The sequence below is a fragment of the Muscardinus avellanarius genome (assembly GCF_963383645.1).
Source record: "Muscardinus avellanarius genome assembly, chromosome: 12".
NCBI classification, from domain to species: domain Eukaryota; kingdom Metazoa; phylum Chordata; class Mammalia; order Rodentia; family Gliridae; genus Muscardinus; species Muscardinus avellanarius.
In genome coordinates this window covers 64706548-64731438 of record NC_137798.1, presented here as the reverse complement: position 1 = coordinate 64731438, position 24891 = coordinate 64706548, and the positions used below count along the sequence as shown (strand labels likewise).

The 24891-nt window shown below is 42.3% G+C and overlaps 1 protein-coding gene across 1 annotated transcript in view; it reads left to right on the top strand.

The window, feature by feature from the left end:
* Positions 1-24891, top strand: part of CCDC175 (coiled-coil domain containing 175) — a gene marked incomplete at both ends in the record, with an annotated part of 65385 nt that overhangs the window by 17142 nt on the left and 23352 nt on the right. The window contains 8 exons of the mRNA XM_080707158.1: positions 2750-2872; positions 4906-5015; positions 6933-7014; positions 14146-14282; positions 17496-17606; positions 19863-19934; positions 21896-22031; positions 22780-22911. Coding sequence (XP_080563284.1) covers positions 2750-2872; positions 4906-5015; positions 6933-7014; positions 14146-14282; positions 17496-17606; positions 19863-19934; positions 21896-22031; positions 22780-22911 — 903 coding nt within the window. The remainder of the gene's footprint in view (positions 1-2749; positions 2873-4905; positions 5016-6932; positions 7015-14145; positions 14283-17495; positions 17607-19862; positions 19935-21895; positions 22032-22779; positions 22912-24891) is intronic.

Below are 24891 nucleotides of genomic sequence, written 5' to 3'. Positions count from 1 at the left end.
GAAATGGCGGCAGCGATGGTTGGCAGTGGCCGAATAGGATGTGCATTCCTCTGAGAAACAGATTTTGGTTTATTATCTGATTGGGACAACACACAGAGACATTTCCAGTTATGACTTCCTATCTGAAATATGAGAGTGGAAAATGGCGGAATTAGAGGCAAGATGGCAGCATGGCACCTGCCGCCGCACGAAAAGTGATTTTTGGAAGAACATCCCAGAGATTAAAAAAAAAAAAAAAAAAGTAGACTGCTCCTGCTGTACATGCTCCAAATTTTTCTTTTTTTTTTTTTTTTTGGTGGTACTGGGGTTCCTGGAAGCCCTTCTACTTCTGGGCTACACTCCCAGACCTGCTTTTTATATTTGTATTTGGAAACAGGGTCTCTTAAGCCAGTGCGACTGGCTTCACGATCCTCCTGTCTCCGCCTCCCAAGTGCAGGGATTACAAGCAGGCGCCACCACGCCCGGCTCAGGAATTCTTAACAACATAATCTGCAAGAAAAATGTTTGGGGCGTGTTGGAGTGAGCCCAGCATGGCTGGCCAGGATCACCATGCATCCTGGGGGCCTCGGCGCTCCTGGCTGCTGTGCACCCCTACTCCGTGCTGGGGGCTGTGGTGCACTTGAACAGCAGATCCTGCTCTCTGTGGTGAAGCTGTGGGCCTCCGCTCTCGATGGGGAGATAGAATCCATTGCTGCTAAGTACTTAGGCTCCCAGCTTCTGCAAAAGACACATACTGTCTTCTTTTATTTAAAAATATTAAAAAAATATTTGCCAGATGTGGTGGTGCACGCTTGTAATCCCCTGCTTGGGAGGCGAAGACAGGAGGATAGTGCAGGTTCGAAGCCAGCCTTGCTAGCTTAAGAGACCCTGTTTCCAAATTTAAAAAAAAGTGTAAAATGTGTCTGGGAGTGTAGCCCAGAGGTAGAAGGGTTTCCAGGAACCCAAGTACCACCAATTTATGTGTGTGTGTATATATATAAAAGAAAAAATGGGAACCTCTGTAGACATCCTGCTCACAGCATAGGTGTAGGGGACCGGAGCCTGCTCCACAGCGAGGCCAGGACCAGGGCCTGCTTCAGAGTGAGGCCTGGACCAAGGTCTGATCCACAGCAAGGCCGGGACCAGGGCCTGCTTCAGAGTGAGGCCTGGACCAAGGTCTGATCCACAGCGAGGCCGGGACCAGGGCCTGCTTCAGAGTGAGGCCCGGACCAAGGTCTGATCCACAGCGAGGCCGGGACCAGGGCCTGCTTCAGAGTGAGGCCCGGACCAAGGTCTGATCCACAGCGAGGCCGGGACCAGGGCCTGCTTCAGAGTGAGGCCTGGACCAAGGTCTGATCCACAGCGAGGCCGGGACCAGGGCCTGCTTCAGAGTGAGGCCCGGACCAAGGTCTGATCCACAGCGAGGCCGGGACCAGGGCCTGCTTCAGAGTGAGGCCTGGACCAAGGTCTGATCCACAGCAAGGCCGGGACCAGGGCCTGCTCCACAGCAAAGGGCCAGCAGCTCCCTGGAACTATGAGGTCAGGAAGCACTAGAAGCTGCTGCTGCTTCACCTTATCTCTCAGCAGATTCCCAGATCCAAGTGGCCTCGATTTAAAAAATTGGTTGTGAGCGGATCATCTAATCAAAGTTACTCACCTTCTGGCTTTCAGGATTACAGTAAGTGGGAATCAGTGCTGAAAATAAAAGAAGGACTTCTAAGACAGAAAGAAATTGTAATTGATCTGATGTGGAGAAGTAGAAACTCTAATACATTGTTGGTGGGATTGCAAATTAGTGCAACCACTTTGGAAAACACTATGGAGGGTCCTCAGAAGAATGAAAACGAACTTACCATATGATCCAGCAATAACACTTCTGAGTATCTACCCAAAAGAATGAAAACCAAACTGCCAAACCAGTGCATAAGTATCAATGTTCATAGCTGCACAATTCATCATTGCCAAACTGTGGAACCAGCCAAGATGTCCTTCAACATATGAGTGGATTACAAAACTATGGCATATGTACACAATGGAATTTTACTCAGCCATAAAGGAGAACAAAATCATGTCATTTAAAGGGAAATGTATGGAACTGGAAAACAGTATGCTAAGTGAGATTAGTTACAAAAAGAAAGAAATCTGATACTCTTCCTATTATGTGGAAGCAAGAGAGAAAATGGGTCATAGGAGGAACTCCAGATGAAGAAGGAGGAACTACAGATGAACCATGTGGGCCACCTAACTGAGGTGAAATAAGGCGACCAAACTGAGGGGGGAGGAGAATTCCCTAATGTGCGTGGTGTACACTGACAAGCACATCGAAGTTAATCACTAAGCCAAATGTGGGAAGGAGGTCGGAGGGAGGGAGTGGGGTGGGAATTGGGGAAGGGCTAAATGAGTGGTGTGTGCATGTAGGCCTCTACCATTTTGTACTGCATTAAGGTGTATGACTATAATGCACCAATAAAAATTTTTAAAAATCACTACCATGGCAAATTACTCTTATAACTTGTCATTAATAATCATTGCTATTATTGTGTTTATAAATTTACTATTTCAGTAATTTCAGTATTCTATAATTATAGTTTGGCCCACATGGTTCACTGTTTTTCCTGTGATACTGACTTTGTTATTTTATTTTACTTGTTCATATACTTAGATTGGATATGGCATACTTAGATTATGAACTGAGTTGATGAATTAAGAGAAAACATTCTAAACTTTGTTTTGCTAATAGGCTTTTTAATTATTCTGTTTGTTGTTACAGATGGAAGAATTGAAAAAAGTCTGTGAAAGAAAAAGGAAGGAAACTTATAAAAAGAAGAAAGAACTGGATAAATTGCTAAGTAAAATGTCCAAAATTAAAGAAACAGTTACTACCAGCTTGGTGGTAAGAAAGAATCAACTGTGTCTTTCCAAGCCTGGCTTGAGTACCTCAGTACAAAACAAGTTGATTTTAACCTAACTTCATGCTGTTCTTGGAGGATGCTCTTGGTGTGTTAGCATTTTCTGGCACTTTCAAGTATTTATGGTGCAGTTGTATTTTCTTCTGCAGGAATATGGTGGAAAGGAGGAAATTTGGAATATCTTAGGTACAAATCACATTTTTTTTTTTTTGGTCTGAGTATTGAATCCAGTTGCATCCTACCTCTGAGATCTACCCCCAAACTTTTATTTTTTTATTTTGAAATGGTCTCACTAAATTGCTAAGGTTGACCTCAAATGTCTGATCCTCCTGTCTCAGCCTCCCCAGTACTGGAATTATAAATGTGCACCATTGAACCTGGCCACAAATTGCATCTTATGGGTCAAAATGCTATGAAAATGATCAAAAATGTATAGAACCAATCAAATATAGATGTATATAGATACATATAATATTTCCATGAGATTGCTTTATTTTACAGAGCAAAATTAATAACCCTGGGATTACTCCTTAATTATGAAGGTGGGGTAGCAGAATTCAGCCTCCATGACTTAGCAGCCAGGTCAAGAAGGTGTAATTTTGACAGGAAAGAAGAAGTCAGCCTACACCGTTGGGGCAGGGATGCCTGAGGGCTAGAGACAGCAGCAGGCCTTCTGCAGGGAGCCCTGGTCCCTGTGATTGAGTCCCGCCCTTTTAGCATTCTGCTAATTTTGATTGGCAGTTCTAGAATTTCAGACCCCTGTTAATTCTGAAACCAGCTGTGGCCCAGAAGTTTAGTTATCTGGACGATCTAGAGAAAGGAACCATTCCAGGGACCTTTGGTCTATCTACCTCACACGCTGTGGCTGAAAGTACCTGTATGCTTCTCTGACCCTCCTGCCCCCGCTGGCCCCGCCACTGATGTCCAGGGTCAGCTGGTTTAAATAGTCTGTGCATGCTAACTCTGTGTCAGACAGAAGGACACTGTGAGCAGCCTTTCAAGATCTTTTAAAATATAGTTTTTACATTCTCTCTGCCTTATTTGGTTATCCCTCTACCAGCGTGTTTTGGGGTTTTCTGAAGATTTCAAAATTATTTTTACCAAGTTTATTTTATGAAGAAGCAATCTAATGATTGGAGGGTCCCCTCAGCTCCACTGTCCCTCACAAGGTGGAATATAAACCCAACACTCAGTGAGTCTAGTCTTCTTGCTTCTTTATGCCAAAACTGCATTTGCAGAAATATCAGTTTTTCTCTTTTTTTTTCAGTACTGGGAATGGAACCCAGGGGCATTCTATCTCAGAGTTACACCCCCAACCCTATTTTTTAGTCTTTATTTTGAAACAGGGTCTCACTGAGTTGCAGAGGGCCTCACTAAGTAGTAGCTGAGGCTGTCCTCAAACCGTGATCCTCCGGTCTCAACTTCCCAAATGCTGGATTACAAGCGTATGCCACCATGCCCAGCTAAAAAATATCAGTTTTACTATGAACTCTTTGCATTAATTTTTCCTCTTTTAAGTCATGCTGATATTTTTCACAATAATCTCAGTTGTTCCATTCCCTAAATATTGACCAAATAATAAGAAAAATATTTTTTCCATAAACATAGCTAACAATTGAAGTGAAAACGCCAAATTGTTTTGACTTTTAAAAATAACATTCATGCTAATACCCTGGGATAATACATTGAAGATTACTATGACAGTATTCATTTACTTGATTTTTTAAAATGCTAGATAAATTCTTACTTGAAAAAAATTTTTAATATGGTTTTCACATTCTCTCTGCTACATTTAATCATTCCACCACTACATTTTGGGCTTCCTGTCAATTTCAAGATTTTTTTTTTACCAAGTTTATTTTATGAAGAAACAATTGTAATGTTCGCTTCTTTTTTTAAATAAAGGACAGCCACAGTATAAAAGTTGAAAGAGCAATTTATGGGTATTTAGTGGGATCAGACTGTTGTTATGAATCATTTGATGGTCGGATGCCATATTTTTGCTGAATTTTCATAGGTTCGTAGTGATCACAATTTAGAAATTGCACGACTAAATGCATTAATCCAGCATTGGGAAGAACAGGTGGGAGACCTAAGAAAACTTTGTAAGATTCTGGAGGAAAAAATGTAAGTGTTTATACAGCTAAAGACAAATTCGGTGCCCATCTTTCTTAATTACTGGGGTCTCTCTTTACCATCAGCTTATTTTAAGCCCATGGAAAATGTAGCTACAGCTATGAAGATAATAGAGGCTTTGATGTAAGGTTGACATAGCCAGCTTCGAAACCACCAAGATTACTAATGTTGTCCATTCTGTCAAACGCTAGTGGTCTGGTTGATCTCTTAAGGATCTCAAATCCAAAATAGATGTAAACACAGCTTCTCAGTTCCACCTTCTTGAAAACTCCCTTTCACATGTCCTCCCAAATATCACCTTCTCTTACTATACCTGTTGCTCCTTCTAGGATCCTTTATTTGTTCCAGTTCTTTCTGATTTTAAGTTTTGGAGATTTCAACCCTTCACTGTACTCTGTTCATATTCTCCATATATGATCTTGCCCAGTATCATGCTTTTAAATATTTTCAGTACCACAGTACCATACCTATCTCTGACCTCAGCTCTGAATGCACACAGCCTGTGGCTTCCTGGACCTCTCCACTTGGAGGATATCAGTTGGGTATCTCAAACATAGCATATCCTAGATGGAACTTTTGATTTCCTGCCTCCCTGACATCGCTCTTCCCACAGCCTTCCAGATCAGTTAACACCACCACCATTTATCTGGTTCCTCGGGCTGAGAGTTTGGAGCCATCGCCCACCCTGCTTTCCTCACAAGTAGCCCCGGCTCTAACTCTACCCAATCTATCATCTTTAAAATGTGTCTTCAGTATACCTTTTATACCCATATGCCACCGTCACCCCTAGACACTCAGCCTGGAGTGTGGCGGTAGCCTCCTACATGGTCTGTCCTCTCCACAAAGTGACCAGAGTCATCTTTATTTCAGTCAGATGACATTGCTGCTTTGCTTTAAAAAAAAAAATCCTCTTCTAGTTTTTCTCAAAATAAAATCTGGCTCTTTGGGAGGCAGAGACAGGAGAATTGCAAGATTGAAAGCAGCCTGGGCAACTTAGTGAGATCCTGTCTCAAACATAAGATTGGCAGTGTAGCTCATTGGTAAAGCACCCCTGGGTTCAATCCCCAGTACCACAATAAATAAGTAAATTTAATTAATAGAAAAGGTCTGGGAATGTAGCTTAGTGGCAGAGAGCTTGCTTAGCATGCACAAGGCCCTGGGCTCAATCCCTGGTGCTGAAATAAAATAAAATCTGAACTACCTCATCCCAAGACCCAGCATGACCTAGTCCCTGTCCACCACTCTAACCTTATCATACCCCTTCCTGGAACACACCATTCTCCCCCTCTCTCTGCATCTTATTACTTGCCATTCCTCCTGCCCGCAAAGCTCCTCCTTCAGATCTTAATGTGACTGGCTCCTTCTCGTCACTCAAGTCTGTCACAGATCATCGCAAAGAAGCCTTCCATAACGACCTGGCAGAGGATCTCCCTGTCCTCTGCCCTGCTTGTGTTCTTGGGAGCACTTCACATTATTTGAAAGCTTTTAACTATTTCTTGATATCTTGCTTCTATTCTACTACTCCATGAAAGTAGTAGGGACTTTACATATCCTATATACTTAGCACCTAGAACAAATCCTGCAAGAGTGTAGGTGTGCAATAATTGTTTCTTTTCTTTCTTTTTTCAATTTGGTACTGGAGGTTGAAACCTCAGAGGCATCCTACTTCTGAGCTACACCTCTAGCCCTATTTTATTTTTTATTTTGAAACAAGGTTTGCCAAGTTGCTGAAGTGAATGAATAAATGAATAAGTCAGTTATTCATTTACTAATTGAAAAGGATATTTTATTTTAGTAATTATATATAGTTAAATATAATATGTATATAGTTGTGGCGAAATGGGGACTGAGCGTTTCTGATATGAGTAAATGTGGCTAATAGGAATATTTGGTTTCCTTTGTTCATAGAAATTTTTTTTCAACTAACAAGGAAAACCTGGACGATAGGTCTTCCAGTGAAAAAACTGATTACCTGAATAAGATAAAAGAGGTAGGAATACAGGAATTATGACTCTTAGATTATAATTGGCTCCTATATTTTAGTTACTAACTTGAATATATGTTACAAATGTGGAACTTTTTTTTCCAAAGGTAGTTATTTTAAATATATTAAAAATCAAAAACTGAAGGTTACCTTTGTGAAGATGAATTGGTTTCTGGTATATGGTATGATGGTTTTACATTAAGAGAACCTATTTTTAATGGACATTTTTCATGTGAATTATTTAGAATGCTTCTAGGTTCAGTTCACAATACTAAATATATACAAATATTTTGTCTTAAATGTTTTTCTAGACATTTAAAAACTATTAATCAAAAGAAATATTATGAGTAAAAAATCAAAAGTAATCAAAGGTGCAAAGCAAGACTTAATCACAAAATAGTCACTGAAACATTCATTAAGATAGTGAAAAATAGGGAAGGGGGGGTGGAATTAAAATCCAACAAAAGGGCTTGGTTAAACAAGTATAAATATTGTTTACAGTATGTTATAGAGTGACAAATACCGCATTGTAAGACAATATGTATAACATGACCCCATTCATTTATGTATATACACAGATACACACACACACCGGAGTTAACTGAAGTTCTTCTGGTTCTTTTTTATTGAAAAATTGTCCTGGGCATCTTCTCCCACCCTGCTCCCACCCCTGCATACACATACTGAACTCCCCCCAACACACACACAAACATACACACACACGCACATTCTCTATCTCTGTCTGGCATAAAGTCAGCAAGATGCACAAAATTCATGTCTTTCCATTTGTTTCTTTTTTTTTTCACAGTCTGAATTATGCCATTTTTAATATGTTCTACATAAAAGTTAAAAAATTAACAAATTTTACAATCTTTTAAATATTTAAATATTATAAGAATGCTCATAAACGTATTTAAATACATAAAGTCAGTACTCCTTATGTTCTTAATGTGTCTGATTTTATATAATTGAATATTTTATCAATGGTAGCGACAGTATTTTCTTAATTATTACTCTTTGTTGGCAACATAGGCATAAATTGCGATACAGCTTTAATTTAATTTATTTTCTTTCTTTCTTTCTTACTTTTTTTTTTTTTTTGGATGGTACTAGCATTCCTGGAAACCCTTCTACCTCTGGGTTACACTCCCAGACGTATTTTATTTATTTATTTATTTGTGTGTGTGTGTGTGTGTGTGTGTGTGTGTGTGTGTGTGTCCTTCTTTATCCTTTTTTTAAAAATTAATTTTTTATTAATTTATTTTTTAAATTGGTGCATTGTAGTCATATATCAATCACATTGGAGTACAAGACTTGAGAGGATATACAAGCACACATCATCCAATTAGCCCTCCTCCAGCCCCCATCCCAATCCCTCCCCCTCCCTCCATCCCACACTTCTTTGGTGATTTACTTTGATACATTTGTTTATGTACCTCCTGCGTTTTAAAGAGGCTCTGGTCACATTAGTTGCTTCACTATAGGGCCCTTTCTATAGCTCAACCTCTTCCTGTTGCCCTTTTCCTCCTAGTTATTGCTGATTAAGAGAAGCGTCTGATTTATATTTTCTGCGATATTTCTCTGTGCATGCTGTGTTGCAAGTACCGATCCCACTCTTGATGGTCCCAGTAGTGGCCTGGCTACTCAGTGGACTGATCCAGACCTCGCTGGCTCAAGCAGCGGCCTTGCCTCATGGGAGGCCCCAGTTCTGGTCTTGCTGGCCCCTGCACCGGTCTAACCCCTAAGCTGGCTTTGGTCCCGGCCTTGGAGGCCACAGGAGTGAACTTGCCTCACGCCAGGCTCCGATGCTGGCCATTGGCCCCTGCACTGGTCTAACCCCTTGGCAGGATTCCAATCCCGGCCTCGGAGGCCCCAGCACCAGCCTAGCCTCACGGCAGGCTCCAATGCCGGCCTCGTTGGCCCCAGCACCGGCCTAACCCCTCAGCAGGTTCCGTTCCCGGGTTAGGAGGCCCCAGCACTGGCCATGTCTCACGGCAGGCTCCGATGCCGGCCTCGCTGGCCCCAGCACCGGCCTAACCCCTCGGCAGGCTCTTATCCTGGCCTCGAGGCCCCAGTACTGGCCTTGCCTCATGGCAGGCTCCGATGCCGGCCTCACTGGCCCCAGCACCGGCCTAACCCCTCGGCAGGCTCCGATCCCGGCCTCGGAGGCCCCAGCACTGGTCATGCCTCACGGCAGGCTCCGATGCCGGCCTCGCTGGCCCCAGCACCGGCCTAACCCCTTGGCAGGCTCTTATCCTGGCCTTGGAGGCCCCAGTACCGGCCTTGCCTCACGGAAGGTTCCGATGCCGGCCTCGCTGGCCCCAGCACCGGCCTAACCCCTCGGCAGGCTCTTATCCTGGCCTCGGAGGCCCCAGTACTGGCCTTGCCTCACGGCAGGCTCCGATGCCGGCCTCACTGGCCCCAGCACCGGCCTAACCCCTCGGCAGGCTCCGATCCCGGCCTTGGAGGCCCCAGCACTGGTCATGCCTCAAGGCAGGCTTCGATGCCGGCCTCGCTGGCCCCAGCACCGGCCTAACCCCTCAGCAGGCTCCGGTCCCGTCCTCGGGGGCCCCAGCACTGGCCTTGCCTCACGGCAGGCTCCAATGCCGGCCTTGCTGACCCCAGCACCGGCCTAACCCCTCAGCAAGTTCCAGACCCGACCTCGGAGGCCCTAGCACAAGCCTTGCCTCATGGCAGGCTCCAATGCCGGCCTCGCTGGCCCCAGAATCGGTCTAACCCCTCCGCAGGTTCCAATCCCGGCCACGGAGGCCTCAGTAGTGGCCTTGCCTCACAGCAAGCTCCGATGTCGGCCACTGGCCCCGGCGCCCGCCTAACCCCTCAGCAGGTTCCGATCACTGTCTCTGTGGTTATTATTTCAAAGGTTCCAGGTGTAATGTATCAGATCTCTGCCTCCCCCGAGTATTGGCCACTGGCGTTGCCACTGCCTCCGCTGTTTCAAATCCTTCCCAGGCTCTTTTTCCACTCTGAATGTTGTCCAGTGTTCCTAAGCATGCGTGATGGTAGCATTCGACATTTGGTGTAATTTCTCCAAAAAAATAAAGTTGGTAAGATCCGGTTTCTGCTTCTCCTGAATACAAGTCTCCACCACCATCGCGGAGAACTCTTTCAACACCGCATTTCTCCTTGGTCTCCGCTAAACTCTCTCCTTATATGTGATGTCTGAGATTCTTAACAATATAGAGAAATAGCAGTCCTCTTTCACGGCGAATTTTTCCATAAGTTCCAGTGCATTTAGATAAGTTTTGTCTGCATCTCCAGTGTCCTGGCATCCATAACGGCTTTCTTACCTCCTCTCCGATATTTTTCTTTATCTTTTTCTGTTCTGGGCCAGGTTTCTCCAGGGGTCTGGCGTGCTACGTGCAGTTCGGCCGGGGCCCAGAGTCCCGCGACCCGGGCCCCAGCTCTTTCCATTTGTTTCTAAAACCAATCTAATGACACCAAGTATTTCACGATCTATTGCAAACTGTGTTGGATATTCTAGCGGTCGTGGGAAAGAATCCTGCTCAGGTCAGCAAACTCCACGGCTATAATCTAAATGATTGACCACATAATTTAGAAGAAAAAAGATTTGTTACAGTTTGGAGTTCAGGCCATGTGAGGCCGGGGATCGAGGATCTCAAGGTATGGTGGCAGAAGGCAGAGAGAGGGAGAGAGCCTGGGCTGTGCTCCTCACACTATGGAGACCTGAAGCAAGAGTGAGATGGGGGAAGGAACCCAAGGCCGCACCCCAGGGACACACCCCCTCCAGCCCAGACCACCACCCAGATAAACCCCTTACAATGGGTTTATCCACTTCTGGGATTGCAACCCTCCAGACTCAATTATATCAACTCCAAACATTAAATAAATGAGTTCTTTAGGGGACATTTTCTAACTATAACAAATTCCATTGCAGAGAACAAAGACTCTTGTTCCCTGCTTTTCTCTGGCTCCCAGTTCCTCATCCATCGTCTTGCTCTAGGGTGCCTGCCCACCCGCATGCAAATTCTTCCCCCACTGTGCCAAGGCATCTCCCTCCATCTGGGGTCTGTGCCCACGCCCTGAGGGTCAGCAGGTGCATCAGAGGCGGCGCCCTCCCCGGCTCCCAGAAGAATGATGTGCACCCGTGAATCCTTTCCAGTTTTGGATTTCTGAACTATCAGTGTTAGCGGTGGCTTTCTCTACGGGCTAACCCTATTCTCATTCTTCTAGTTGCAAGGATACCAGGAACCAAAGTTGGTTTCTTGGTTTTGAAGCTGTCTGTTCTTTTCTGGGCAAAAGATTGGTTTCCTTCCATTTATCCTTCACTGTAGGAGCTGTGAGACTTCCCAACCTTCCAACAATAGCACCACATTTTTCAGCCCTCATGATTGGCTAACCAGTCCAGGATCCTTAATCTGATGTGATTCATCTGGTCAAAGGGGAAATGGAGAGGCTCCCCTTTAGCCCAGCGCTCTCAGCCAAATTCCACTGGCATGAGAGACTGATCACTTCAAAGGGAGCAGGGCTCTGATCATTCATTATTCCCACTAGCGTAGAAATCGTGGGCTCTTAGTGACTTCTGATCATAAGTCTCACGAGTTATTGTAAGCAGGTCCAAAGACAGCGTGGAACTCTATTCTACCTTTAATTTTTTTCTCCAATATCTACTCAGTCTTCCACTATGCCTCCCAGCCCCTGGGTATCACTATTCTGCTATTTCTATGAATTCCATTTTTTTTAGATTCCATATGTAAGTGAAATCATACAATATTTATCATTCTGTTCCTGGATTGTTTGTTTCACTTAACATAATGTTCTCATCCAAGTTGTTGGCAAACAACAGGATTTTCATTCTTTTTCAAGTAGTATTTCATTGTGTATGTGTACCACATTTTTGTTACCTACTCATCCATGGATGAACACTCTGGTTGACTCCCTCCCATGGCTATTGTGATTAGTGCTATAGTGAACAGGAGAGTACTTTATCTCTTCAACATACTGACTCCTTTTCCTTTGGCCCTGCAAGTAGAATTGCTGGCCTAACTTTTTAAATAATGAAATATTACACAAACACAAAAACTGTTACATTCACAGTATCACTTATGCACAGATCTATCTTTTAATGAATGTAATTTATTAATTTTAGTGACATCTGTTTATTGATCTTTTCCTTTTGGGGTTATTGATCTTTGTGTGCTGTGCCATGAGGATATTCTCTTGTTATCTTGCAGACTTTCCGCGTATGCTCTATAAGCCACCTGTAGTGTGTGTGTGGTGAGATAATAGTCAAGATTCCTACTTCTTCATAAGGTTGACAAACTGGCCAACTAGCCAGCACCATTTAATGAAATGCAATCCTTTCCTCCTCTAGATAGCCATTGCACTATTATCATAAATCAAGTGTATATCATAAGTATATCATAAATATATGTGCAAACTTCCTTAGACTGTTTCTCATTATTCACAACAGAACAACACTGCCTCCATTAGTAAGCTTAAAACAAGTGTAGCTGATAGTATACATTCTTCAGCTTTGTTCTTCAAGCTATCTACAGCTAGCTGGGCATGGTGGCCCGTGCCTGTGATCTCAATGCTTGGGAGGCTGAGACAAGAGGATGGCAAGTTTGAGGACAGCTTCAGCAACCTAGAAAGACTTTCAACAACTCAACAAGACCCTGTTTCAAAACAAAAAATAAAAAGGGTGAGGGTGTAGCTCAGAGAGGTAGGATGCCCCTGGGCTCAATCCCTAGTACCACAAAGAAAAACTAAACAGCTGCCGCTATGGTTGGCCCTTTGAATTTCTACATTTTGCTAGGTTCTGCCACAACACCTTTTTGACTCTTGTTTGGTATTGTATTAAATCTATAAATCAATTTGAATAGAATTTCACATCTTTACAATATTGAGGCTTCTAATCCATGAATTCCCTGTATGTCTCATTTAAGTTTTCTTTGCTTTGGCGTAACTGTTCAGCTCACTATGATGTGCCCACAATTTTCTTTTTATTTATCCTCTTTGGTATTTGCCTTTTTTTTTTTTTTTTGCGGGTCTGGGGATGGAACCCAAAGGTATTCAACCTCCAAGCTACACCCCCTGCCCTATTTTTTATTCTTTATTTTGAAACCAGGTCTCACTGAGTTGCAGAGGGCCTCGCTAAGTAGCTGAGGCTGTCCGCGAACCGTGATCCTCTGGTCTCAGCCTCCCGAATGCTGGGATTACAAGCGTGCACCACCACACCCGGCTTTTGGTGGTTAGGTTATTTTGAACTACCCACCATTCCTACCAAACTTGATTATATTACCTAATTTTAAGCAATTCAATAGCACCATCAGGTACAAAATTCTTACCTCATGCAGAACACTTATGGGTATCATTTTTTTTTTTGATCCTCAAATAGAAATAAACTCATTCATTGATGTTCACTGGGGGTTGGTTTCAAGACACTCTTGCAGATACCAAAATCAGAGGGTCGCATGGTACGCAAATCCCGTATATAAAATGGTGCTGTATTTGCACACAACGTATGCACATCCTCCCAGATGCTTTAAATTATCTCCAGATGACGTCAAATGACATATAAAATGTAATGTCTACCCATCACTTCACTCATGTGGATTCATTCCACCAGTCCTCTCTGCACAGTGAACTCGAGTGTTACCTTTTGGAAAATATTTTAAAAATATATTTTACATCTGCAGTAACTCCTAGATACACAAGGCTGACTATTCTTAGCAATAAGCAAGGGTATCGCCTGTCTAACCAAAGAGGCTTTGAGCAAGAATTTCCACGAATGTAACATTTTCTTTTCCCTTGTGTTGTTTGCATCGTGAGAAGAGGACACACCGCTGTTGTTGAACGATCGTAGTGTCCTAGTAATGTTTCCTGTTTTAATAAGAAGTGTCACTCTATGGTTTTATATCCATATTTACTACCTTCCTATACTTCCGTTGTAACTTACAGGAGAGGATCCCAAATGTACAATTGCATGTGCTCTGTAGAATCGAAACACCCAGTATCGGTGGCATATTCAGTGGGTGCTAAGCAAAGAACTCAGTTCTCTGTCAAGCTGCTCACCTAATGTTGACCCCCACCCTGCTCCTCAGGAGCCATGACGCGAGTCCTCTCATTCAATTCTTTTATTTTATTTTTTTCTAGGTGTTTGAAAAACTACACAAAGCTCGTTTAGAGAACAGAGAGCTACGAGAGAAGCTGCATGTTATTATCAAGCAACTGAAGTTTGTCTTGAAGGAGGAGGATAAAGTTTTTTATCAGAAACAGAGGATCTTTGATGAGTATGTTCCCACCTCTGACCCTCTGTGAATCAATGTGCTGTGGGTTTGGGGTGCTTGCTTTGTTAGCCAAGCAGTGGCTTTCTCTCTGCTTAAGCTCATCCAAGTTTTAAAATCTACTGACAATGAAATATTAAAATCTACTGACAATGAAATATAGAGACACCTAAGCTGTCTCTATAGTGCTATGTGCTACTTTTCTCATCTGGATAGGATCAAAGCCACAACAAGCAAAAGCATTAGTTTTACTTCTAAATCAGAATCTTGAAAGAATTGTGTTTTTACCCAGCGAGACTATCCAGAGAATCTATGAAATCTACCTTTGCCAGAAGCTGGTCCCACATCTGTGTCTCCTTTCTCAGGTTGTGCTACTGACACAAGTCATCTAACCCCAGACACTGGCAAATGATTCAAGGAATCTCCTTTTCTTGCTACTTATTAGACTCCAAGGCCTGGCAATCCCACCTTCCAAATATTTCTCAAATGTATTCTAAGCCAGGCATGGTGGTGCACACCTATAATCCTAGTATTTGGGAGGCTTAGACAAGAGGATCCTGGGTTCGAGCACAGCCTCAGCAAGTAGTAATTCTCATCAATTTAGCAAAACCCAGTTTCAGAATAAAAATAAAATAGGGCTGGGGGTATAGCTCAGAGGTAGATGCCCCTGGATGATTCAATCCCCTGTAAAACACACACACACACACACACACACACACACACACACACACACTGTATTTTATATTACTCCCTGAATCCATTTTCACTCCTGTCAGTCTGCCCAGGTTTGTCAATCAAAAATTCTTCCCATTTTGTGCTCTACCATCCTAACTTGTCCTCCTGCCCTCCCCCACAATGATTCTCCAGAAGCACCCCTCCGATGCCATTATTTTTCATCAGACACTGCATTGTAGTCGACTGAGTGCAACCCCTTTCTCTCACTGGTGACAACGGAGACGGGGGCAGTCCCTCTGTCTTAGTGAGTCTCGTGTGCCCAGGACCTCACACACTGGTTACCGGGTAGTGGAAAGTCACCAATGTTCTCTTTATGAGTGTTAAACAATAACAAACTTGCAAGCATGGAATTAGAGAGGCGGTAGTCCAGTGCTGCATTCAAAGTTAAATCTCATGGAAGTATAATTCCAGTGGCAAGGCCCACACAGGTGCAGCTGAGTGTATGTTCCTCCTCTGTATTACTTAAGCTACCGAGTAGTCACTATTTTGTGTCATGCAATTGCATCCCATACTAAGAACAATATTGTTTATATTCTTCAAGCAGAACCCCCTCCCAATAGATACGAAATTTGTCACTTAGAGTCACAAAATGTGCTGGTGATAAAGAATTGTAACACGAAAGAATTTGCTATCCCCATGGGGTTTTGTATTTATTAGTCAGCTCAGGCTCCTCTAACACAGTACCTTAAATGGGGTGGATTAAACAACATGACTTTTTTTTTTAAGTCACAGAGGCTGATGTTGTGGAGATAGCACAGCTGGGCTTCAGTGAGGGCTCTCCTTCTGGCTTGCAGACAGCCTCTTTCTCTCTGAGTCTTCACATGGCAGAAAAAGGGAGAGTTTGCTGTTTACTCTTTTCACAAGGGTTTTCTTCCCATCGTGAGAGCTCACCCCATGGCCTCATCCATACCTCATTACTTCCCAGAGGCCCCATTTTTATCACATATCAAAACATTATGAAATATTGATCCTCCATGGTCTATTTCTGCCATTTAAAATTAATTTTTACTTTAATTTTATGACTTAAATACCTATAGCTGATTTTTTAACTGAAATATAGGAATAAGTAAAAGAGTAAAAGTTACCCTAATTTCTCCATCACAATGGAGGTTAAGGTTTCAGCATATAAATTCTGGAGGGGAAGACACAATTCACTCCATAGCAGTTCTTAAGGTGAATTACTTAGGTAAAATACTTTCTGTTGAGCCAGGTATGGTAGCACATCCCTGTAATCTGAGTATTTGGGAGGCTGAGAAAGGAGGATAACAGCTTCAAGGATAGCCCGCAGAGTAGGAAGACACTCGGCAGCCTAGAAAGACCTTGTTGACATCCACTAAGCCAAGCATGGGAAGGAGGGATGGGGAGAGAATGGGGTGGGGATCGGGTGGGGGCTGACTGGGCGATGTGTGCATGTATGTCTACAAAAGTTTGTATCCCACTATGATGTATGAATACAGTGCACCAATAAAAAATAAAAAAAAAATTACCAAGGGCTGGGTGTGTAACTCAGAGGTAGACTCTCCCTGGGTTCAATCCTCAGTACCACAAAACAAACAAACAAACAAACAAACAAAAACAAACAGAACTTTCTACTGTAGACAGCTTTCTATCAATGTCTGAGCATAAACTTTTCTGAGTCTCATTATTCTTTCCTGCAAGTTGAGACATATGCACACCCATACCTCTAAAAATGTCTCATCAGTTCATGTACTGGGTCAAGTGCTTATTCAATCCATCTGGTGAGAGAGGCATTGTAATCTCCATTTTATAGATGATAAAACTGAGACTTATCCACAGGTATAGTTTCTTGCCCAGGGTCACTGCTATTGAGAGGCAGAGCCAGAGTCTAGCATGATGGAGCCTACCTGCAATCCCAGTGCTTGGGAGTCTGAGACAGGAGAATCACAAGTTCAAGGCCAGCCTCAGCAACTGAGACCCTTGGCAACTCTGTTTCAAAAATACAAATTAAAATAAGGATGGAGGTGTAGCTCAGAGGTAGTACGTCTCTTAGTCCAATCCCCAGGAATCACCACCCCGCCCCCCAAAAAAGAGATGGAGCCAGCATTAAAAGTTGATCTTTTAATCACCTTTCACAGAACATGCTGGAATTAGTACGTCATTAGGAGAGCCCCACTCACTAGACAACAGCCCTTCCTGTTGTTTTGTTATGGTTACTATTATGGTTAATGTTCTTTCAATGGCTTGGGAATTTCCACAAAATTTATGAAAAATCCTATGTGTAAGTTTAGTTTTAGCCACTGCTAACAAAAAGACTTTGCTTCTAATTTGTTCAGTAAACCGTTCATGATCTAAACTTTCCAAAGTAATTTTAAATCATATGTGTTTGTACATTTAGTCACATTGGGAGATTAAAAGTGATTACTTTTTGTGGATCATGAGCAAGTTTCTGGGTTTGATCAGCAGCACTGAAAAAAAAAAGATTTAAACCTTCAACAAGTGATAACCTTGTTTTTTTCATGATAGAAACCAGAAGCAACTGTCATTTATTGCTCAGAAAGAAAACTTGCTATCACAAAGGAAAGTAGACATAAAAAATATGGAAGAAGGACTGTCTACCCTTCATGATCTTTATCGGTAGGTGTTTTTGCCTTTGGAATTTTTAATCTCTACTTTTCTCTGCATTTATTTATTAGTAACAAATCTAAGTCCGTTTCTAATATGCCACAGAAAAAGGAAGTTTATAATTAGCTCTTTCCATTTCACAGTCTAGGAAAGTCATCATTGAATCTTTTATTGAGGAGCTAGGTTATGAAATCAGTAAAAGATGTTGGATATAAGAAATGAACCAGTTTGAGGTTCAGTGATCAGAATGTCCTGAATATTGTAACACTAACCCGATCTTGTTCATCTCTCCTAGCTTAAGTCATTTTAATTTTTCTGACTAATGAGGTAATACCTATACCTAATTTTAAATTCAAACTTAAATGTGTAATATAGAGAGGAAAAATTACCCCAATCTCTTCATCTCTCTACAGAAATAGTCACTGTTAACAGTTTGTTATACATACTTTCAAATATATGTATTATAATACTTTTAATATATACATATACATACATCTATATGTACAGGTAATTTATTTTTAATTTTGAAACAGGGACTCACTAAGTTGCAGAGATTGGCCTTGAACCTGTGATCCTCCTGTCTCAGACTCCCAAGTACTGGGATTACAGGCATGTGCTACCGTGTGTGTGTGTGTGTGTGTGTGTGTGTGCGTGTGCGTGTGTGTTATATATCTAAAATTTAGACTATACTCTTCTGTAACTAAATTTTTCCACTTAAAAGTAAACCCATGGAAAATGATAAAATAGATATGGTAAAATGGCAACATTTGGAGAAGTTGATGAAGGTATGTGGGAAGTCTCTGCATTATTTTTACACATATTTACTGAATTTGAAACTATTTCAGAATAAAGAGAAAAAAAAACATCATTCATATGGGATATGGTTCCTCATTCTTTTCTTCAACCACACGGTATTCTTTTTAGAGATTATAACATTTTTTATTTAACCAGGCTTCTGTTCCCAAATTAGAATCTTCATATTTCTACCTGTTGTATCACTAGAACATTTCCATCCTTAACTACTACTTTCCTCTACTTCAAGACTCTGTTTTGGCTTTCTGAATTTTATACCTTTTTATTTTTTTGTACTGGGGATTGAACTCAGGACATTCTATCTCTTAGCTACACCCCCAGCCTTTTTAATTTTTTTTTTATTTTCCCACAGGGTCTCATTCAGTTGCTGAGGGTCTTGCTAAATTGTTGAGGCTTGCCTCCAAGCCTGCAATCCTCCCCTCTCGGCCTCCCAAGTACTGGAATTACAGACATGCTCCATCACAGCTGGCTTTCTGAATTCTGTATTGAATCTTTTAATCTAGAAGCTAGAGTTCCTCAACGATATACTGATCTCATTTCCTCCTGTGGCACAGTACGGGCCATCCCTGCATGCGCTCTGCATGCAGCAAACCGACCTTCTATCATGGCAAGATTCTGCTTCTTTCCTCTTCATCTTCTCCAATAATTGCACCTTTTAATTGGTACAATTGTAGGTACATTCCCATTCTGGCAATCCACATTCCTTTCTTTTTTTTTTTTTTTTTTGCGGGTCTGGGGATGGAACCCAGGGGCATTCGACCTCCGAGCTACACCCCCTGCCCTATTTTTATTCTTTATTTTGAAACCAGGTCTCACTGAGTTGCAGAGGGCCTCACTAAGTAGCTGAGGCTGTCCGCAAACCGCGATCCTCAGGTCTCAGCCTCCCGAGTGCTGGGATTACACGCGTGCGCCACCGCCCGGCTCCACATTCCTCTTAGACCTTTATCTCCACTAACTCTTACCCTATTATCTCCCCAGAATCTCTTCTCTACACTTGGATATTCACCTCAGTACTCGTAAGCTCAATCTGCACTGACCCAGACTTACAGTTGTTCTTCTAAAAGTCTGCCACTAAAATCTCCAGTTGTTTCATGATATTTGTTTTTTGTTTTGTTTTGTTTTTCTTGTGGTCCTGGGGATGGAATCCAGGGGCATTCTATCTCCGAGTGACACCCACACCCCTATTTTTTATTCTATATTTTGAAACAGAGTCACACTGAGTTGCAAAGGGCCTCACTAAGTGGCTGAGGCTGTCTTGTGAACCGTGATTCTCCTGTCTCAGCCTCCCAAAGGCTGGGATTGCAAGCGTGCGCCACCACGCCCAGAAGTTTCATGATATTTATTTTGTCTTCCACTTGGACTGAAGCCTTACTGAGCCTGAGAATCACACATAGTCTCTGTGTATTCTAAAATCTCCCACAAATGCAAAATCCAATATATTTTTTCTTGTTTCAGAGCAACAAAGGAAGTCTATCGAAAACAAGTAAAAATCTTGAGTGAAAACCTGGAAAGAGAAACTCAGAGATGGTAAAGTTTTAAAAAAAATTAACAATTTGTGTTATCAGTAGTATATGTTATATGGAGCCAAAAAAAATTATTTTCCTAAATTAAGTTGTTCTCTCAGATATAAATATGTTTATTCATTTGTTTTTTTCATATTAAACAAAAGCAAAGTTTTTCATTTCATTCAAGTGGTCACCAAAGAGTAAACTTGTCAATATTTGTGCAGTGCCTTTGCCCATCCAGGATCTCATGTGGACCAGCCGGGTGCGGTATAGAAGAGACAGAGGAGAGCAGTGAAGACCGCAGGCCCCGCACAGGGACTAGTTTGGTTACTGTGCACTCCTAGCCCCGTGACCAAGACTCACTTATTTAACAACTTCCCTTGCCTCCCACTCCTGTAAAGTAGGAGATGGTAGTAGCCCCCACCTTACAAAGCTATTGCGAATGTCGAAGAGATGATCTCTGCCGAACATTTACATCAAATGCACTTTGATAGCCCTTGCTATACTTAGCTGTCTTTGATTAGTATTGTTATTGTCATTAATGTTTTTAGTTATAAGACTCCAATTGCACATTCTTATCATTCTCTAGCTTTTGTATATTGTGGAGGAGACAAAAATGTGAGAAACCAGAAGCTTGACATCTCTTTTATTGCTTCGGGTAATTTAGATAACTCCATTACTATTTCTGCCTGCCCTCAAGCCTTCCCCATTCCATCCTCCATCTCAAGGGGCAAGCTGCCGTGTCCACTGTGCAATTTGTCTACTGGAAACATAACTTACAGAGGCAGCACTGAGGATATAATAATAACAAGCAATGTTTTGTCTTATTTTGTTTGATCCATTAAGTCCCAAGCTTTCAACTCTGTGAATATTTTCACAAAATCGATACAGGTGCATTAAAATAGCTTAGAAACCATAATCTAAAATTTGCATATGTTATTGTATTTATTAATATTATTAAATTATAATTACTGCATTAATTCAGAAGTATGCTTTGTTGTGCTTTTTATATAATTATGTTAAATATTATATCATTATACTATATATTATGCACAATATTTAAGTCTTTATAGGTGTCCCTCATCTAAAACAATGGGGCACAATGAGTTTTATTTCTTCTTCTTCCTCCTCCTCCTCTTCTTCTTCTTCCTTCTCTCTCTCTCTCTCTCTCTCTCTCTCTCTCTCTCTCTCTCTCTCTCAGTACTGGGGATGGAACCCAGGGCATTCTACCTCCGAGCTACACCCCCAGCCCTATTTTTTATTTTGAAACATGGTGTCCCTGAGTTACAAAGGGTCTCACTAAGTAGCTGAAGCTGTTCATGAACCTGGATCCTCCTGTCTTAGCCTCCCAAATGCTGGGATTACAAGCGTGTGCCACCACACCCGGCTTCTTTTTTCTTTTTATGTGAATCATATTGAAAATGGCATACATTCAGACAGTGATTGGTGCCCTTCCCCCTCCCCACTTCCCTTTTCCCCACTCCCAACAATGAGTGTACAGGTTAACCATGCTACATTCATACTTTTACACATACTCATATGTGACTTCTTCATTAATCAACCTCAGCCTTCTTCCTCTCCTATCCTTCCATTCTAGCTTTGCTGAGGTTTCCCCTCCATTATCTGGAGTCCCTCTGGTATCCCCAGTACTCCATGGTCTGGACATATTAGAGGAAACATATGTCCCTTCTCTTTCTATGCTTGTCTGATCTCACTTAACATAATGTTCTCCAGGTCTTTCCATCTTCTTGCGAATGACATGATTTTGTTCTTTATTGCTGAGTAGAATTCCATTGGGTGTATTTCCCATAATTTTGCAATCCATTCATTTGTTGATAGAGACCTACTTTGCAGAGTCAGTTTCACTAATAGCACAAATAATTTTATAAAACCACATAGAGCTTGTTTTGACTTGAATTCCTTTATCTTTTTGGTAAACTGCCATGTTAATTTGATGGTGATCATTTTTGTTCTAATCTCTAGTGTGTTAACTCAATGGAAAATAGCTTGTTTGAGCAAAGTGCATGCACGCTGGTTAGTCAAGACAAAGACTGAAATAGGTGAACTTATGGGGAAAATTCATATTTCAGAAATGAGACGAACTCAGTTAGTTCAAGAGGTAAGGGAACCCATGGCGCTTCGATTTACTGTAATTCCCTACACTGCATATTAGTGATTCTCCTTTGTTACTTAAGTAAGCCTTATCTTATTAAAAGGACTTTTCTTCTTCTGCCTTCATATTTAGAGTGAGTTATTTAATTTTCTTCAGAAGTGTATTCATATCCTGTTTATTAACTAGAGGGATTTAGTGAATTAATTAGCAATTATCTGTGGCATATGTTTTGAAGCATGTAACCAGAAATTTATCTGAGGTTGGGTTGTCTCATAAAATACGAGACCAAGTGTTATTTATTAGCTCCTATATTTACTTTCTGTCCTCCTGCCCTCCCTCTCCCCCTCCCATTCTTCATGTCATTTATATATACTGATTGGTAATGAGCTTAATTTCAGGAGAGGTACTATGAAATCATATAACCTGAAATCACAGACAAATGTGACGTAAGGAGGTACTAATTTGTGTGGATGTTTGAAAATGTAAAGCTCACTGCCAGGCATGGTGGTGCATGCCTGTAATCCCTGTGTTTGGGAGACTGAGACAGAAGGATTGCAGGTTCAAAGCCAGCCTCAGTAACTTATCAAGACTCAGCAACCTAGTGAAAGCCTTTTTTCAAAACAAAATAAAATGGTCTAGAGGTGTAGCTCAGAGAATGCACACACACACACACACACACACACACACACACACACACACACACACTCACCACTTTAGGAAAAATGACAAACCTCCATTTTTTTTCTTTAATTAGACCAATTTAAGGGAAAAGGAGATTGCAGAATTCATGGCGCAGATAGAACAAATTACGATAGAATTAAAAGAAGAAGAGGAGGAATTTACTGTGAAAGAACAAAAGCTAATTCAAGAGTTAATCAACTTTGAGGTAATTTTTATTTTACATTTAAGAATAACTTTGGCGGCAGGTGGTCCAGCCACCCGGGCGCTGGGTGGGGGGCGGGCAGCCCAGCTCGCCCCAGGAAGGCCCGGTGCTGAGCAGGAGGCCAAGCCATGCGTCCTGAGGAACTCAGCGCCTCTGTGCTGCGCCAGCCTGTGGTGTGCTTAGAACAGCAGATCACGCTCTGCGCCTTGAGGCTGTGGGACTCCGCTCTTAGAAGGGAGAAAAAAATTCATTGCTGCCAAGTCCCTGATCCCACAACCTCTTCAAACCACACATACTGTCTTCTCTTAGTTAAAAAAAGAAAAGAAAAGAAAAAAAAGAATAAGTATTGGAGAGGGTTCAAAATGGCCACAGTACAGCCAGGATTCTGGAGATGCAGACAAAACATATCCAACTGACCTGGAACTTTTGGAAAAATCCCTGCGAAGGGGACTGCTTCTTTCCTACATGCTTAAGAATTCTGGACATCATCTGTAAGGAGGGAGCTCAGCTGAGACCTAGGAGGAAGGCAGTGGTGGCAGCAGTGGCTGCGGTAGCGGTGGAGGCTAGTATTTGGGAGAGGCAGAGATCTGATCCAACCCTCCCTGATCTTCTGAAGAAATTGCCCCAAATGTGGAGTGCTATCGTTGCGCATGCTCAGGAATACTGGACAACATGCAGTGTGGGAAGAGTTTGGGAAAGAACTGAGATGGTGGAGGCAGCCGCAATGGCAGTGGCCAGTATTCAGGAGAGGCAGAGATCTGATCCAACACACCTGGATCTTTTGAAGAAATAGCCCCAGAGGTAGAATGCTACTACCACGCACGCTCAGGAACTTGGGACAACATGCTGTGTGAAGAGGGTGCTCGGAAGAGAACCGAGATGGCTGTGACAGTGGCAGCGGTGGTTAGCATTTGGTAGAGGCAGAGATTCCATCCAATCCACATCATAACTTGAAAGAAATATCAAAGGTATACCGCTAATGCCGCACATGGGTAATAGGAGGGAATCTAGTGGAAGAAGGGGCCCTATGGAGGAGCAATTAAGGTGACCAATCAGAGGGGATGGGACGGGGGAAGATGGAATCTCTTTAAAGCACATGATGTACATAAATATATCAATGTTAAACACTAAATCCAGCATGGGATTGAGGGAGGGGGAGGGAGTGGGTTGGGGATTGGATAAAGGTTGATTGGACAATGTGTACTTGACTATCCTATCAACAAGTCTTGTATTCCGTTGTGGTGTTTGACTACAATGCACCAATAAAATATATTTTTAAAAAATAACTTTGCATGATGCTATAAGAGGGAGGGGTAACAATACTGCTGCTATTCGAATCAGCTAAATGTGATGCAAATCTTCCAGTATGAACAAGGCCACCATTCCATTCTCTTTCTTCTTGATTCATGAAAAGAAAATAGAAATAGAGCAACAAGAAATATTTGTCTGGTAAACACACACGCTTCGAATAATGCAGCACTGCTGATAACCACCATGATGGGCGGAGTACAGGAAGCCATCAGGAGCTGCCATGGCGAAATTTGGGGAGAGTGATGAAGGACAAGGAGATTAATAAAGCCTCAAAAATCCTCCTAAAAAGGGTATCACACTGATTTGGGAAAGTCTGAAAGCCAACCGGGGTGGAAATAGGGCACGGATTCTGGGGAAAGTGCAAAGGACAGGCACTAAAGGCACACACAGAGGCTGCAAGTCTGCAGAGCACAACAAAAGCACTTTTCCAGGATGACACTATTACCTTGAAAGGTGAGGGCATTTCTTGGAGGCAGTCACTGGTAGAGAAGATGAGGAGCACAGAATGGTAGTGGAAGTGTTTTGGAATAACCCAGTCCCTGTGTTGAGGACTGGCGCTGAGACACAGTGAGACTGAAGGGTAAGTCAGACAGATCCTGGGCTGCACAGGCCGCACCTTGCTAGGGATTTATTCTTCCCCTGGGTGTAGGTGGTAGTAAAACCAGAGGATCT